This window comes from Gorilla gorilla, chromosome 5 (genome assembly GCF_029281585.2).
Source record: "Gorilla gorilla gorilla isolate KB3781 chromosome 5, NHGRI_mGorGor1-v2.1_pri, whole genome shotgun sequence".
Lineage (NCBI taxonomy): Eukaryota > Metazoa > Chordata > Mammalia > Primates > Hominidae > Gorilla > Gorilla gorilla.
The window spans coordinates 186,122,990-186,138,590 of NC_073229.2; the positions used below are offsets into that span (position 1 = coordinate 186,122,990).

The window sequence follows — 15,601 nt, forward strand, 5'->3', positions numbered from 1 at the left end:
TAAAAAAAAAAAAGTCTCCTAGCTTGTTCCGCTAGGCCTAGAAACAGTAACCAGCATGGTGACAATGAGCATTCCAAGCACCAAGACTTTCAAATACTATTTCCTACTAAAGGGAGCAAGAGCTCCTGAGAAAAATGGCTGCTTGCAGGTTATTCAGCGAGAATTACAAGACAGGTCGAGAGCATCTTGTTACACTACACATCCTGACTAATGGGTGCAGGAAGGTTCACTGTAGTATTTTTCCTTACTTTTGTATGTTTGAAATCGTCTAAAATAAAAAGATACACATTAAAAGAAAATGAGTTCAAAATGAACTGATAACTAAAAAGATAGAGTGTGAAGAGAAGACTTGAAAATGTGTGTTTAGAAATGTTTCTATTGTTTGTGGCTTTGTGAAGGCAGAAGGCTTACCAAAACAAAATTGTCACATTGAAAGCATTACAGAGTTCCAATCTGTAAATAATAAACTTCACTAGATTTTGGATGCTTTTGTTAAAAAGAAAGGCACAATAACTTTCAACAGGTTTTCCTTAACAATATGTTAACATATATTATGTGAATCTTAGTTTTAAAAATCATCGCATTATTGGTAGATATGCTTAAAAGTGAGTATCGTAAGTCAACAAAGCAATTAATTTATTCCATTTGGATCTTTTTATCATTTGGAGGTATATTTTTTAGCTATAATTGACATTAAAACTAAATCTTGAAATAAATTGAACTTAAAACCTCACCATTGAGTCAAGGTATCCCATAGTTTCAAATTAAGTTTTGAAGAATTAATGAAACATATTTAATCACATTGCAGTCATTTATACATAGAGAGAGATAGGAACTTTTACTTCACTCCAGGTACATAAATTACCTCAAAGTAGATCAATGACCTAAATACAAGAGGTAAGCTATTGGAAGAAAATATGGAAGCAAATCATCATGATCTCAGATATGGCAATGAAGTCTTTTGTTTGACACAAAAAGTTATTAGCAACAACAACAAAAACAGATAAATTGCATTTCATCAAAACTAGAAACTTTTGTTCATCAAAGGACGTTATGAACAAAGTGAAAAGACAACCTATAGAATGGGAGAAATATGTGCATATCCTATATCTGATAAGGATCCAGTATCCAGAATATATAAAGAACTCTTACAACTCAACAACAAAAACATAACTCAATTTAAAAATGAGCAAAGAAAGAACTTGAACAGACATTCTTATAAGGAAGATATATGAATAGTAAACAACCACATGATAAGATAATCAACATCACAGTCATTAGAGAAATGAAAATCAAATCCACAATAAGACACCACTTCACACTTACTAGGATGACTAGTTAGAAACAGTAACAAGTGACGACAAGAATGTGGAGAGATAGAAACCTGGGACATTGCCACACTGCTGGTGGCAATATAAAACGGTACAGCAGCTGTGGGACACAGTGGGCAGTTCTCCTAAAGGTTAAACTTCGAATTCTGCTTCTCGGTATATATCCAAGGTAAATGAAAGCAAATGTTCATACAGAAACTTATATATGAATGTTTATAACAGCATTATTCATAATAGCCAAAAAGACGGAAACAACACAAATGCCCATCAGCAGATGAATGGACACACAAATTGTGTGGTATCCACACAGTGGAATATTATTCAGCCATAAAGAGGAAAGAAATATTCATACATGCTACAACTTGAATAAACCTCAAATACATTATGCTAAGTGAAATAAGGCAGACACGAAAGGTCACCTATTGTACAATTTCTTTTATAGAAAATACCTACAATAGGCAAATCCATAGGGAAAGAAAGTGATTGGTGGTGGCCAGGGCTAGAGCAGGGGGTCACAGTCAGTGATTAGCTGGGTAGGAGGTGTTCAGAAAGTTTTGAAGCCAGGCAGAGGTAGTGGTTGTGCAACATTGTGAATGCACGAAATGCCACTGAATTGTACACTTTTAAATGGTTAATTGGTTACATGAATTTCACTTCCATTAAAATGTATATATGTAATAACAGTATAGTACAAGTAAAGGGTGCTTTGTAATGTTAAAAGATAAAATATTAAGTAGTTCAGGTTTATCTCATTCTTCTTTCTTTTTCACATATGTTATTTTATATATATTGGGTATGTGTTCAACATTTTGAGTGATAGAGGTATACAATTTAAAAATTAGGTAATACTGCTCTAGTTCCAGGGTAACAAATCTAGAACATGGAGAGTGACTCTAACCCACAGAAAAACTTAGTATACCTTGGCTGAATAATATTGACAAACTTATTCTCAATGCCTTTATGCAAATAATGCATTTTCCAGTTCAACACAATTCCTTCATGCCCCAGAACTTTTATCTTTTGCGATTCAAACATTAATGTTTCATATCCAGCAATGATCAAATTTAAATTTTCAACTCTTCTGCTAGGGTTTATGTATATCTAAGCCAGTTTTACACGAATAGTTGTTCTTCTGTTCTTCATTAGTATTAGAGATGGAGAGAAAACATGCTAGACTTACCCACGCAAGGCAGGGAGTAGCCAAGTTGAGGGTCGTGAACAAACTGCCGATCATTGAGTCTTGTCACACAGTATAAGTGGAAACAGTCTAAGCAAATCACGTGGCGGGAGTTGCACTGGAAAACCAGGACGGGGCTCCTGCAGAGAGAAAGGAAGATGTTTCCTCTAGTACCTGTCAGTGTGGAAAGGCAGCACGTGCTTTAGACCAATTTCTGTAATCCTGGAGGGTTGTGTAGACTGTGCTCTGTGCAAAGACCGGAGCTGCTAAGCATTAAGCTCATGTATACCAACACTACATCTCAAAAATTGGAGGCACTCAATGAACTACGTAGAAAATTGATTCTCCTAATTTTACATTTTTTATGTTAACACATTTATCAATCTTTTGATTAAACCTGAGCTAAAATATAATCCCTTTCTGGAAGTCTTCCCTGACTCAGAATTCCCAATTAACCTATCAAATCATCCCATCTGCTTGTATATATTTCTATTGATCCGTTATTACACCATAGTATCCATATCTTCTCCTTTCTCATAGACTGTGATCTCCTTGAAAGTAGTTCCTATGTTTATTTTGATATTCCCATAGTACCAGGCATTGTAAAGTTTTAAATGAATATTTTAAAAATTTAAATCTTTAAAACATTTTAAATATTTTTTTCCTCCAAAGTATTTTAAGGGAATCAAAAACAATTTAGGACTTGTATATAGTGATTTACTAGTAATCCCATAAACATAATTAGAGAAAATTCAACAGTGAAATAACAGATTTTCAAAATTCTGCTATCCCACTTATTTTAAAGCAATATGTAATACAAAACAAAGAAAATAAAATTCCTTGGTAATTTAATTATAACTATGTTATAACAATAGAATCTGAATTTCCCCACTATCAAAAGAAAAATTACTATTGCATCAAAGTAAAAATGTTAAACATTTTCTCACATTTTATTGGCAAATAAAAAAGTAGAATTTAGGGATAAAAGGTTATCCAACAGGGATTCTTCTACTGCAAGATTTTGTCTATTGTGCCATCTCGAAACCATCCAAATATTCAGTTTCTCAGAGTATGGTTATGGGATTACTAATTAATCAGCACACATAAATCCTAAATTTTTTTATCCCTTTAAAATACTTTGTAGAAAAAAAAATCTTAAAAACCATGTATTTTTACTGGAAAATGAACCACACAAGTTTATGTCAAACAGGAGACAAGCTCAATACATGAATTTGAAATCAGCCCCAAGGCGATTTTAATAGTAAGAAAGTTATTGGAGTCTATTTAGATAAGCCTATTTCCTATGTAATTATAACAAAATACAAAATAAACATGTTCATTTTATACCCAATCTTTAACACCTATAAGAGCTCTTCAAAAGCCCTTTTTCTAGAGAAATGAATAATACTAATAATATAAAAGATAATTTCTTAACACCTAAAAGATTTTCAAAATTCTGTTATCCCACTTACTTCAAAGCAATATGTAATACAAACAAAGAAAATACAATTCCTTGGTATTTTAATGCCATGGATGTGTCAGTAATCGGTCAACTTAATCTGAGCAAGGGTGCACCTAAAGGTGTGGCTTCTCCTTTCCCCTCTTGGAACCTATCCAAGTCCTTCATAATGCTTTCCTATTTCTAACCAGTCACTGGCATACACATGCTCAAGCACACACATACTTTTTTCACTTTGCGACCCTATGAAGCTGCTGTATTCTACCTTTTTCTCTCACAGCTGTTACGTGAAAAATATTCTCCATCTTGCTTTCAGCAACATGGTAGACTAAAACCTTTATAGACCTCCCAATCTGCTACTAATTCATGGAGAAAATATTAGAACATTTATGAAAATGTGCCTGTATATAACAAAGTTAAAAAGAAAGCTTAGAGGCCGGGCGTGGTGGCTCACGCGTGTAATCCCAGCATTTTGGGAGGCTGAGGCAGGCGGATCACGAGGTCAGGAGATCGAGATCATCCTGGCTAACACAGCGAAACCCCGTCTCTACCAAAAATACAAAAAATTAGCCGGGCGTGGTGGCGGGCGCCTGTAATCCCAGCTACTCAGGAGGCTGAGGCAGGAGAATAGCGTGAACGCGGGAGCTTGCAATGAACCGAGATCGCACCACTGCACTCCAGCCTGGGCGACAGAGTGAGGCTCTGTCTCAAAAAAAAAAAAAAAAAAAAAAAAGCTTAGAAATGACCCTGTAGAGGAAACATAAAGAAAACTTACAGAGCCTAAATGGTCAGCCCATGAACTCCCGCCGCAGTGGCCCAGAAAGCCATGGCTACGTGGTATGCAGCCATCAGTGTAGCTTCTGCAGGCTTTTCCATTCCTGTTAGAAGAGTTCTCTCTCACATGGATGGACAACAGCACACTTCTATAGTTGTCTCCTTCAGTTTTAATATGATCCCAAATGACTCATATACCATCTAGACAACACATGGAACATCAATTGTCCTACTCTATTAATGACATCCTGCTATTTGGAGAACATTAACAAGAAACAAGCACTACATTGGCGGCCATGGTGTGAAATCAACCCTGTGCAGTGACAGGAGCCATTAGGGACATTAGGGAAAGTTTAGAGGTCCAAGTCTTGGGGTCTGGAAGTGCACACCTTCCAATATAAATAGTCCATCTTACCCATCCTGCAACTGGCAGTGAAGCACAGACAGCTGCAGATGCAGTGGGTCCAGAGTTTTGGTTCCCACAGAGTGAAGTGTATCTTCCTAGGGACACAGGAAGAGTCCTACTGAAAACTAAGCTACAGCTGCACCAGGCCACCTCAACCTCCTTGAACTGAGGATGTCTACCTTGAATAAAAAATAGGAGAAATGGGCACCAGGTAACAGTGGGTTACCAGAGAGTGAGCAGTGAAGGGACTAGGGTCTGACACATAGAGGTATGGTCAGCATTGGAAGTGAAGACAGAGACTCATGTAACTCCCTTGAAGAAACGCCACTGCCCAGACGCAGGTGTGGAATGCAACCTGGGAAGCTGGAATGTTGTGTGTGTTTCTGCATGTCCTCTTCGGAAAAGAAAGAAATTTACAAGTTACAGGGAGTCAAAAATGATAAATGAGTCATTCAGGAATTCTGATTGTCTATTACTATACATACACAGTCAACTTGGATATATACCTATACACAGATATAGATAAATGATAGATACAGATATCAATATATGAATGTATGTGCTAAGATACACAGATGAAGATATAGAAAAGTATATATGCTGCCTTTATACACACACACGCACATACACAGATAATGTTATAAAGATGGTGTATATGTGCATTTCACATAGAATTATCAGTCACCTGGAATTCTTGATATAGCTGTGAGCTAAGATTGCTCCTCTTCTATTAAGATATTCCTTGTAGTTTTGGAAAGTTAGGTGAGGAATAAACATGACACCAATAAAAAGTTATTAGATTAATCACCTAAGGAAAGGAGTAAAAATCTTTTCATGGCTAGAAGGTCTACATCATTAACTTCCTAAATGCTAAATCAGAGAGGAGGAGAAAGCTAGTGTTTATGGGCACCTACTTCGGGTTAGGTGGCTTGCTAGGAACTTTGCAGACTTCCTTTCATTTCATCCCTAAAATAAACTGCCCCTCCCCTACCGTCCATCCTGTTCTCTCCGCACCTCCGTCCCCTCCAGCTGGGAAGGTCCTTGCGTAGCCTAGGATTCTTCTAGTTCCTGTACACCTAGATGCATGCTCTTTGCCATCTAGTCTCACGGTAATACTCACCTTCATATTCAAAGCCAAATCACAAATTTCTAGGTCCAGTTCAAGACTAAAGATCTCCAAGGAACTTTCTCTGGAGCCTAACACCTCACTGCCTCTTCCCTTTTTCTTTACCTTTCTTTGATACTTATTTAAAAAGTTCATCTGTAATGTACTTCAATACTGGCCTGACTTTTGTTTAAAGTGTTTCATATACTCCTACCTTAGCTATCAACATTAAATGAAAAGTCATGAAATTGTAGAGACCCTACTTGCTTAACCCTTTCATGACCCATGCCTCATCAAATACAGTGCTGAGCACCTGATCGTTTTGTAATCATGACTTATTGATTATTCTAGTGGATAAATGAATGGGTCACTATTTTTGTAGTTTCTCATACTTTTACAATTTCTCTGCTCTCATTCACATGTTGTTCACTAAATTTCTTATTGAACATCTACTTTGACTAAAGTAGGCACTTAGTAAATGCATGTGGACTACAGCACCCAGTGAATGGATAAAAACCTTATAGTTATACTTGGCTTACACAATTACAGGGCGTAGTTGAGAGACACAAGATTACCATGGAACAAGTATTACAAGGAAGTATCTGTAATCCCCAAACTCTGGGAGCCCGAAAGTTAGGAAAAGAGAATTATTGAGTCAGGATGGATCCATTAGGGAAGCTGAACTGAATTTAAAGAAATGGGACGATTGATATTTGGCCACTGGAAAGAAATGTTTCTAAGCAGGAAGGAATCACAGACACGCAAGTATGCTTGGAACAGAAGAGCAATCAGGTGGGCTGATCAAAAAGATGTATCAGGAAAATGGTGGGGGACAAGATGAAAAGAGTTGAGGACAGAGCAGATTCTGGCCGGGGATCAGGGTTGACTCTAGGAGACACACCTAGCATAAGGCCTCTAGACTGTGGGATTCACTGAAGGTTTCTGCTATGGTCTGAATGTTTGTGTTCCCTCAAAATTCGTATGTTAAAATCCTTATCTCCAAAATGATGGTGTTAGAACACGGGGTCTTTAGGAAGTGAATGGTGTGAAGAAGACCCCTCATGAATAAAATTAGTGCCCTTTTAAAGAGACCCCCGAAAGCTCCCACACACATTCCACCATATGAGGACACAGTGAGAAGCCACCGTCTATGAACCAGGAAGTGGGGCTCTCACCAGACACTGGATCTGCCAGTGCTTTGATCTAGGACTTCCCAGTCTCCAGAACTGTGAGAAATAAATTCCTGTTGTTTATAAGCCACCAGTTTATGGGATTTTGTTATAGCAGCCAGAATGTACTAAGAGAGTTTTTAAACATGGGAAGGGAATGATGTTTTAGTAAGTTTAGCTCTGACAGAAGTATGGAGGGAAAGCTGGAAGTAGTGAGAACTACTTGAGGTCATTTTGATAATTTAGACATGAGTTACTAAGAACTGGACTATGATGTGCAAATGGCTCTGGGAGTGGAAATGAGAAGAAGAACGGGTGACATTTCAGAGCAGGACCCGCCAGGACTTATCCTCTCATGGGTCTTTTGTTCCTCCTGACATTCCTGTGTGCCCTTTGCTCTAATTATCTACATATAAATGTTAATTGATCAATCCAGAGATGATTTCACCCCAATGGGCCAGGTTAAAGAGTAGTAAATTAAAGGTTAAGTAAAGTTCTCAATCATATATAAAAAGACTTATAAATGCTTTCCTTGACAATGCCAAAGAGTTATTTGTAACCAATGATTTCTCTGTTTTGATAAAAAGCGACCCTTTGTTTGCAGAATATTTAAGCACAATTGAAGGAGTTTGAGTTACAAATAATGTGGCAAGTCATTCACATATATTAAAAAAGTAGAATATGGTTACACAGTGTTCCAAATATTTAAATTCTTGTAAAGTTAGTATTCTAGCATCTACAAAAATAGCATGAGAGTTTTTATGTTTATCTAGAAAAATGTGCAATTTATTCTGCTGTCCACCTTGTTTGTTCTCTCTCATTTGCCCTCCTTCACACACTCTCTGGCAAAATCTGTCTGTTTCTCTTTCTCTCCATTTGCCTGATTCTTTCCCATGTGTACATCTTCATTTATACTCATTAAGAGAGAGGCTGTGGATGAAATGTGACATATATCGAAAGCAATGTGCCAGATATTTCAAGCTATGCAAAGATGAGGAAGCAAATCTAAGCTCTCAAGGACATGTAAATCCAGTAGAGTAGGCAGGAGAGGGAAACAAATACCTACTATACAGGACAGAATATTTTAAGTCATGTTAGAGAGATAGGATATATTGCCACGCTCACGCTCTGGGGTAAGCAGCCTTCAAGATGTTCTCCAGTGAGCTCCACCTCCTCTGTAGTTCCTCTCCACATTGAATGGATTGACTCACATGCAATAGGAAAAGTGCAGAAACGGCAATGTGTGACTTCCAAGAGTAGGTCAGAAAAGACACTGCAGCCTCTGTCTGTGCTCTTACAGATCACTTGCTCTGAGGAAAGCAAGCAGCCATGTTGGGAGGACACTCAAGCAGTACTATGGTGAAGTCCATGTAGCAAGAAACTGGGGCCTTCTAACAACAGCTGGCATCTACTTGGCAGCCAGTTGGCAAGCCCTAGGATGACTGAAGCCCTGGCTGACATTTTGACTATAACTGCATGAGATACCCTGAGCAAGAACTATCCAGCTAACCTGCTCCCAAATTCCTGACCTGCTGAAACTGTGAGAGGCAATGTTTATTATTTTCTTCAGCCACTAAGTTATGGGATACTTTGTTATTCAGCAATATCTAACTAATTCAGGTTCAGAGGAGGAGGAGGTCATATATAGGTTGAAGACCAGAAAAGAATTCATGAATGTAGGGGCATTTGAAAAACGGTCAGGATTCCAGTGCATAAAGATGCAGAAAACACCTGAGGTCAAGAGAAAAGAATGGAGCTGTGAAAGCACAGAGCAGGAAAAGAGAATGCTCAGTTATCAAGAGTGGCTGGTTTCTTCATTCTCCCCAGTGGAAAGCAAAGTTATTACATATGTATGAAGAGCAGCAGCATCTGAAATGCAATGAAAAGCAGCATAAGTTAAAATAAAAATATTACGTGCAAAATCCTAGAGGAAATAAAAACTAAATTTCCTCACTTGAGGGAGAAAGTCTTGCAATTTAGCTAACACTTGACCCTTGAAAATTCACACATTGTTTCCACTGTTCTTAGTTTGTGCAATAGTAACACAGAAGTCATGCCCCAGTTAGCAATCTTTCAAAGCTCTCTGCAAACTCCACACATGGAGAACTATGACTCCTGGGCATTTAACACAGTATTTGATTAGATAAAAGTCATTAAAAGAGGAAAGCTACACCATTAAAAAACATGAATTTATCTTCTTAACGACTGTCACTTTAAGCCCCTTTTAGTTAGAGATGGCTTATAAACAATAAAGAAATGACTGAAATCTCAGAGACCAAATGCATTTTAATTTGATCTATATTTGGCAAAATTACATACTAATTGCCAAAGTGCACGACTGACAAAGAAGTAACCGGCACAGCGCCTGCCCACAACAATGCCAGAGAGAGCATTTCAGCCCACGTGGGTCGTAGGAGTTCATTATTTGAATTAGCCAAGTGAGCAACCCCCCTCACTGGAGAGGAGCCTGCTCCGAGATACTAATTGATAGACTCAACTTTTAGAAATTAACATAAGCTTCAACAGTTGAATGATCTTCAAAACTCCTTCCAGCAGCCAAGTCTAAAATCCTGAAATCAGTTCAGTTGTCCATTGGGCTGCTTAGAATCACAGTCCTACCTATTAGGGCACTGGCAGATCCTGAATCAGCTCACTAACTACCCCTTCTGGTTTTTCTTGCCTCCTCTGCTCATGTTCTCCCTGTTTTATCCAGTCCACTCTGCTGCATGGAAGAGGGTTTACTTTGGTTCTGTAAGCTTATTTGCAGAAGTCCCAATATTTCAGCATACACAACGTAGCCAAGGTAAAATTCATTTATGTCTACATTTTTGAATCACTTTTATTCACCCATTCTGCCAACACAGTGGACCGGCCACTAGATGCCAGGCAGTGTCATGTCACATCCTATAAAAGTGAACAAGAATGTTCCATCTCCTCAGGAGGTCACAGTCTATAGAGTTGAAGACAAATAATTAATTATTCATAGTGTGGTAAGCACTACCATAAGGATGAATTTAGAGACACCTAGCCTATCTCTGGGGTTGGAGGAAGGGCTCCCAAGATAGCTCATGGCTCAGTGCATCCAGTCTGTATAGTGAGAAGAGGCTGAACAAACTAAATGGCTTTTCCTGTTTATAAAGGTTTTTAACAAACTACTACATAAAATAATATTGTAAATATGTTACAAAGGATTATGAAAATATAAATTCTCTATCTCCTTTCCTAAAAGAGTTCCCTTCTCCTCTTAAATTCTCATCCAGTAAGTCGACATCCCATCTGGGGTGTTAAATATTGTTAAATTCAAGAGACTTTCTAACCTCAGTGTTTGTTTCCAAGTTTGACTCTGCTGCTATCTGCCCTCGGCACTCTGTGGACCCTCCTGTCAGGCACGTTCCCTTTCACTCCTGGGCAGCGACTTGATTTTGTGCATCTCGTGGCATTGGCTTGTGTCTACCTGGAACTTTTTTATGTAAAAGTTCCCTATCAAATTAATTATGTTCCCATTGATAGGTTAACTCATTTTATTTACTGTCATGAAAGGAAATAGAAAAGTTTCAAGTAACAGCCACTTTTTCTGTTGCAGACATACTCTCTTCAATATATACCTGCTGAGGTTGAGAGTCTGCAACACAGGTGCTATAAAAATAATTGAGTCAAGATTTAGGAGTGGCCACGGTGCAGTGTGCCCTGGAGCAATGGATTAGGTCTCATGAGTGTTGGCGGAGTCTGAATTCTCACGAGCGTCTGTCTGGCCAAGACCTACATCAGCACCCAGGCTGTCTCCATCCCCTCTTCTCTCCCTCGACCCCCTGCCTGATCCCAGCAGTTCACCCCAGCAACACTGTTCCAAACAGGCTTCCATCCTGACAGTTCTTGGCCCCAAAATATGAACTAGTTTCGCAGTGCCCATGTATTAAGGCCTCAGGTTCTTCTTCTATCTTTTGGAGCCTCCACAAGCTGGATTCACCCTATGAAATGTCTTTCCCTCTTTCCCATTCACGAATCCCTCTGTTTCTCTCAAGTCAGTCTCTTTGCTGCTTTTTTCCTTATGCTCCTATCCCTACAGGCAAGACTCCTCCTCTTAGTCCTTATTCCCCCCAAAACTTCAAGGTTCAGCTGAGGCGCAACCTCCCCCATAAGCTTTTTCAATAAAACTCCAGATAACATTGATGTGCTATTCACTGTCTAATTTCTTGTAATGTTTATATTTAGAAAGTATTGCTTTTATATTTAACTTAGCATTTTTTTTTTTGAGGCGGAGTCTCGCTCTGTCACCCAGGCTGGAGTGCAGTGGCACGATCTCGGCTCACTGCAAGCTCCGCCTCCCGGGTTCACGCCATTCTCTTGCCTCAGCCTCCCGAGTAGCTGGGACTACAGGCACCCGCCACCACACCCAGCTAATTTTTTGTATTTTTAGTAGAGACGGGGTTTCACCATGCTAGCCAGGATGGTCTCAATCTCCTGACCTCATGATCCACCCGCCTCGGCCTCCCAAAGTGCTGGGATTACAAGCATGAGCCACCGTGCCCGGCCTAACTTAGTATTATTACATGTTATTTGTATTACTGTTTTCTTTTCTTTTTTTATTCTTTTTTGAGACAGGGTCTCACTCTGTAGCTCAGGCTGGAGTGCAGTGGCGCAATCTCGGCTCACTGTAGCCTTCGTCTCCCAGGTTCAAATGATTCTCATGCCTCAGCCTCCCAAGTAGCTAGGACTACAGTCACCTGCCATCATGCCTGGCTAATCTTTCCTATTTTTGGTAAAGATGGGGTCTCGCCATGTTGGCCAGGCTGGTCTTGAACTCCTGACCTCAAGTGATCCGCCCGCCTCAGCCTCCCAGAGTGCTGGGATTACAGGTGTGAGCCACCGAGTCCAGCCTCATTTGTATTGTTTTCTACCTGCTTTATGAACCTGCACCAGGTCTCTCCAACTCAAATTCAACATATACTAACTGGAAGGCTACTATGCACTGGTCCCTGCGCTAGACCTGAGAGGGGGATGCAGCTGTTGCTCTCAGGAAGTCTGTCTGATGATGAGAAAACTCAGTCAGGGACACCTTGGAAGAACTAATAAGAGGCGACTCAGTCCAGTGTTGGTCAGGCACAGGATATTTCCTGAAAGAAGGAAAGTATAAACTAAGGCCGAAAAAGCAAAAATGAGTTAGCCTGACCAAGAAACTATAGGGAAGTGGGAAAAATACGTGAAAACACTTCAGATGGAGTAAAATTAGGTAAGATTAGGGAACCATGCTGTATACAGTATTTTCATTCTGTCTTCTCAGGCTTTATTAAAGTCCCAAATTCTTCCAGAAATTAAAAATTATATTAAAATATAATGATAATGCTTCTATAAGCCACATACATAAATCTGTGTTTTAGGTTGATATAATATCCCAAGTGTGGTTGAATTGGGTTCCATTGTTTACAACATTTTGAGCCACTGACAATAAACTGGCTACGCAAAATAGAAATACAAAGCCACGGTTACAAGATGGAATTAATGTATTATTAATTTTCTCCAGATGATTTCAATCCTGGAAGATACCCATTTGCCTTTAGTCTAATTTGTGTATTGTATTTCTAAATAAAATTACTGTCGACAGGTTGAACCCAAACATAACCCATTAACTTCTCAAAGTGCTAGATCAATGTAACAACAGATATTAGAAGTAAAAAAATTAACTTCTGTTCTTTTTAAAAAGTAAGTTAAAAGCAAAGATGTCAGTCCTGTTTTGTAGTAATTTGTTAGAATGATTTGGTTTACGTAGCTTTCTTGCCGAGGCTTTTATACTAGAAAACAGACACTGACATGTAATTGTAAATAGTGGATAAATCATAATGAAATAATTGTTGCGTGTAAAAAGCAAAGAAAAGAAACTAAAAATTCCAAAGGGTATTTGGCCCATGGGAGAAAAATGCAGCTCATAAAAAATTATCACGATACTTTCCTATCCCACAATTAATAGAGTTATATTTTTTCAAGGATGCTCAAAATTATGTTTATAATAGTCCAAGTTCTTCAGACTCTAATTTCAGGTCACATTCTATTCAGACTGTCAATATGTATAACTAAAAAAAGCTCAAGCCAGATTTAACATAAAATAGTTTCTGGGTCATATCATTTGCACAGAGCTGTTATGTGGCACAACTATTTAGCTGTTGGAGATGCCATCTGTAATACATACTAACTCACGCACATATCTTGTCTTTGTTTTTGCCTCTGTGCAAAACAGCTAGACGCAGATAATGCCCAGATCCACTGCAAAAGCATTCTGCTAAATTGAGAAAGATATGAAGACAGATCTTGTTTGGATAAGAACCCCACTGTGAAATAAATTGTTCTGGTGTATCCCCAAACCTCATGACAGGAAGAATTAATGTGCTAAGAATCAGTCCAGTGGCCATAAATGTTAGAAGCTATTTAACATAAGAAATTATTTCAGACACAGAGTGGTTTTAAAAAGATATATCTTTTGCTGTTGACTCAACAAAACCCTGCACAAACAATTGTGTACCGGTTTTTCATTCATTCTTAAAATGAATGAATGTAATCATATGCTGGGTCTTTTCTTTTTATTCTTTCTTTCTTTCTTTCTTTTTGAGACAGAGTCTCACTCAGTCACCCAGGCTGGAGTGCAGTGGCACGATCTTGGCTCTACAACCTCCGGCTCACTGCAACCTCTGCCTCCTGGGTTCAAGTGATTCTTGTGCCTCAGCCCCCTGCGTAGCTGGGACTATAGGCACACACCACCGCATCTGGCTAATTTGTGTATTTTTAGTAGATGGGGTTTCGCCATGTTGGCCAGGCTGGTCTCAAGCTCCTGACCTCAAGTGATCCACCTGCCTCAGCCTCCCAAACTGCTGAGATTTAAAGGCAAGAGCTACTGTGCCCAGTGGGTCTCTTATTTATTTTATTAGAGGAATATTTAAAAATCAGGTTGTCTGAAGTAGAGTGGTTTGAAATGACGAGTCTGCTGAAAAGACTGTAGACATCTTAAAACAGTTCAACAATGAAAATGTCTCAACATGAGAAGGTACTGTGAAATGTCTAAGGTATCATTAGATGAGTTTAGCATTAAAATATTGACATAATATAAGAATTTCTGGCATATAGTAGATAAAATTATTTTCCCAACTTAGTTGTTTTTGCTTGTTTTACGTGTATCCAGAAAAGGACTGTATACCGTCCCAAAGTATTTTCCAAAATATAATAAAAATCAATATGGCATAACAATACAAATCAAAATGAATTCAGAGCCAGGGGCAGTGGCTCACGCCTGTAATCCCAGCACTTTGGGAGGCCGAGGTGGGTGGATCACGAGGTGAGGAGATCAAGACCATTCTGGCTAACATGGTGAAACCCTGTCTCTACTAAAACTACAAAAAATTAGTCGGGCGTGGTGGCACGCACCTGTAGTCCCAGCTACTTGGGAGGCTAAGGCGGGAGAATGGCTTGAACTCAGGAGGCGGAGGTTGCAGTGAGCTGAGACTGCACCACTGCACTCCAGCCTGGGTGACAGAGGGAGACTCCTTCTCAAAACAAACAAGCAAACAAACCAAACCAAACAAACAAAAAAAATGAGTTCAGGTGCAAATCCAAGATAAAGGAATTCATGCAAAGATGTGACTGTCCACCCAGCACATGGGATGCAGCTGGTGGTTGAGGGAGGTTTGTAAAGAGCCCTAGGAGGGTGGTGGGAGCCGGCTGCAGCATTAGCTGGCCTCAGAATCCCATTTCTGTGAAACGAGGACCTGTGACATGAGCAGGTTAGATGGGACCATCTCCAGAGACTTTCTGGATATAGAGGTATTGCCATCTTCAATTTATATGGTCACAACATTTCTTCTTTATCGAAAGCTTGTAGGACTTAATCCTCACTTGAAAGCACATGCAAAGCCTATTCATATTTTGGATTTCACCTTTCTTGAATTAATGCATATGCTGCAAGCAAGGGTGAGAAACTGGAGATTTCTAGAGATTTTACTCCCTGGGAGACTTATGAGAGGGAGATCTTGATCCAGAGTATTCCAGGAAGATCAGAAAAGATGTTTTGGTGTTAAAAACAAAAAAGGCCACAAAATATTACACATAGCTTTTAGTTTTAAAGCTCCTTTGTTCTTTTTTCAACAAAGTCAGCTGATCACCAGGGCCAGGCATGCTTACATGGAAGAAGAGCCTAT

General features: G+C 39.1%; 1 protein-coding gene across 4 annotated transcripts in view; it reads right to left on the reverse strand.

Annotated features, from left to right (window-relative positions):
• Nucleotides 1-15,601, reverse strand: part of PRKN (parkin RBR E3 ubiquitin protein ligase) — a 1,379,176-nt gene that overhangs the window by 437,711 nt on the left and 925,864 nt on the right. For all 4 annotated transcript variants that reach the window (XM_055391408.2, XM_019029889.4, XM_055391406.2 and 1 more), the window contains exon 7: nt 2,512-2,648. In XM_055391408.2, the coding sequence (XP_055247383.1) occupies nt 2,512-2,648 (137 nt within the window). The remainder of the gene's footprint in view (nt 1-2,511; nt 2,649-15,601) is intronic.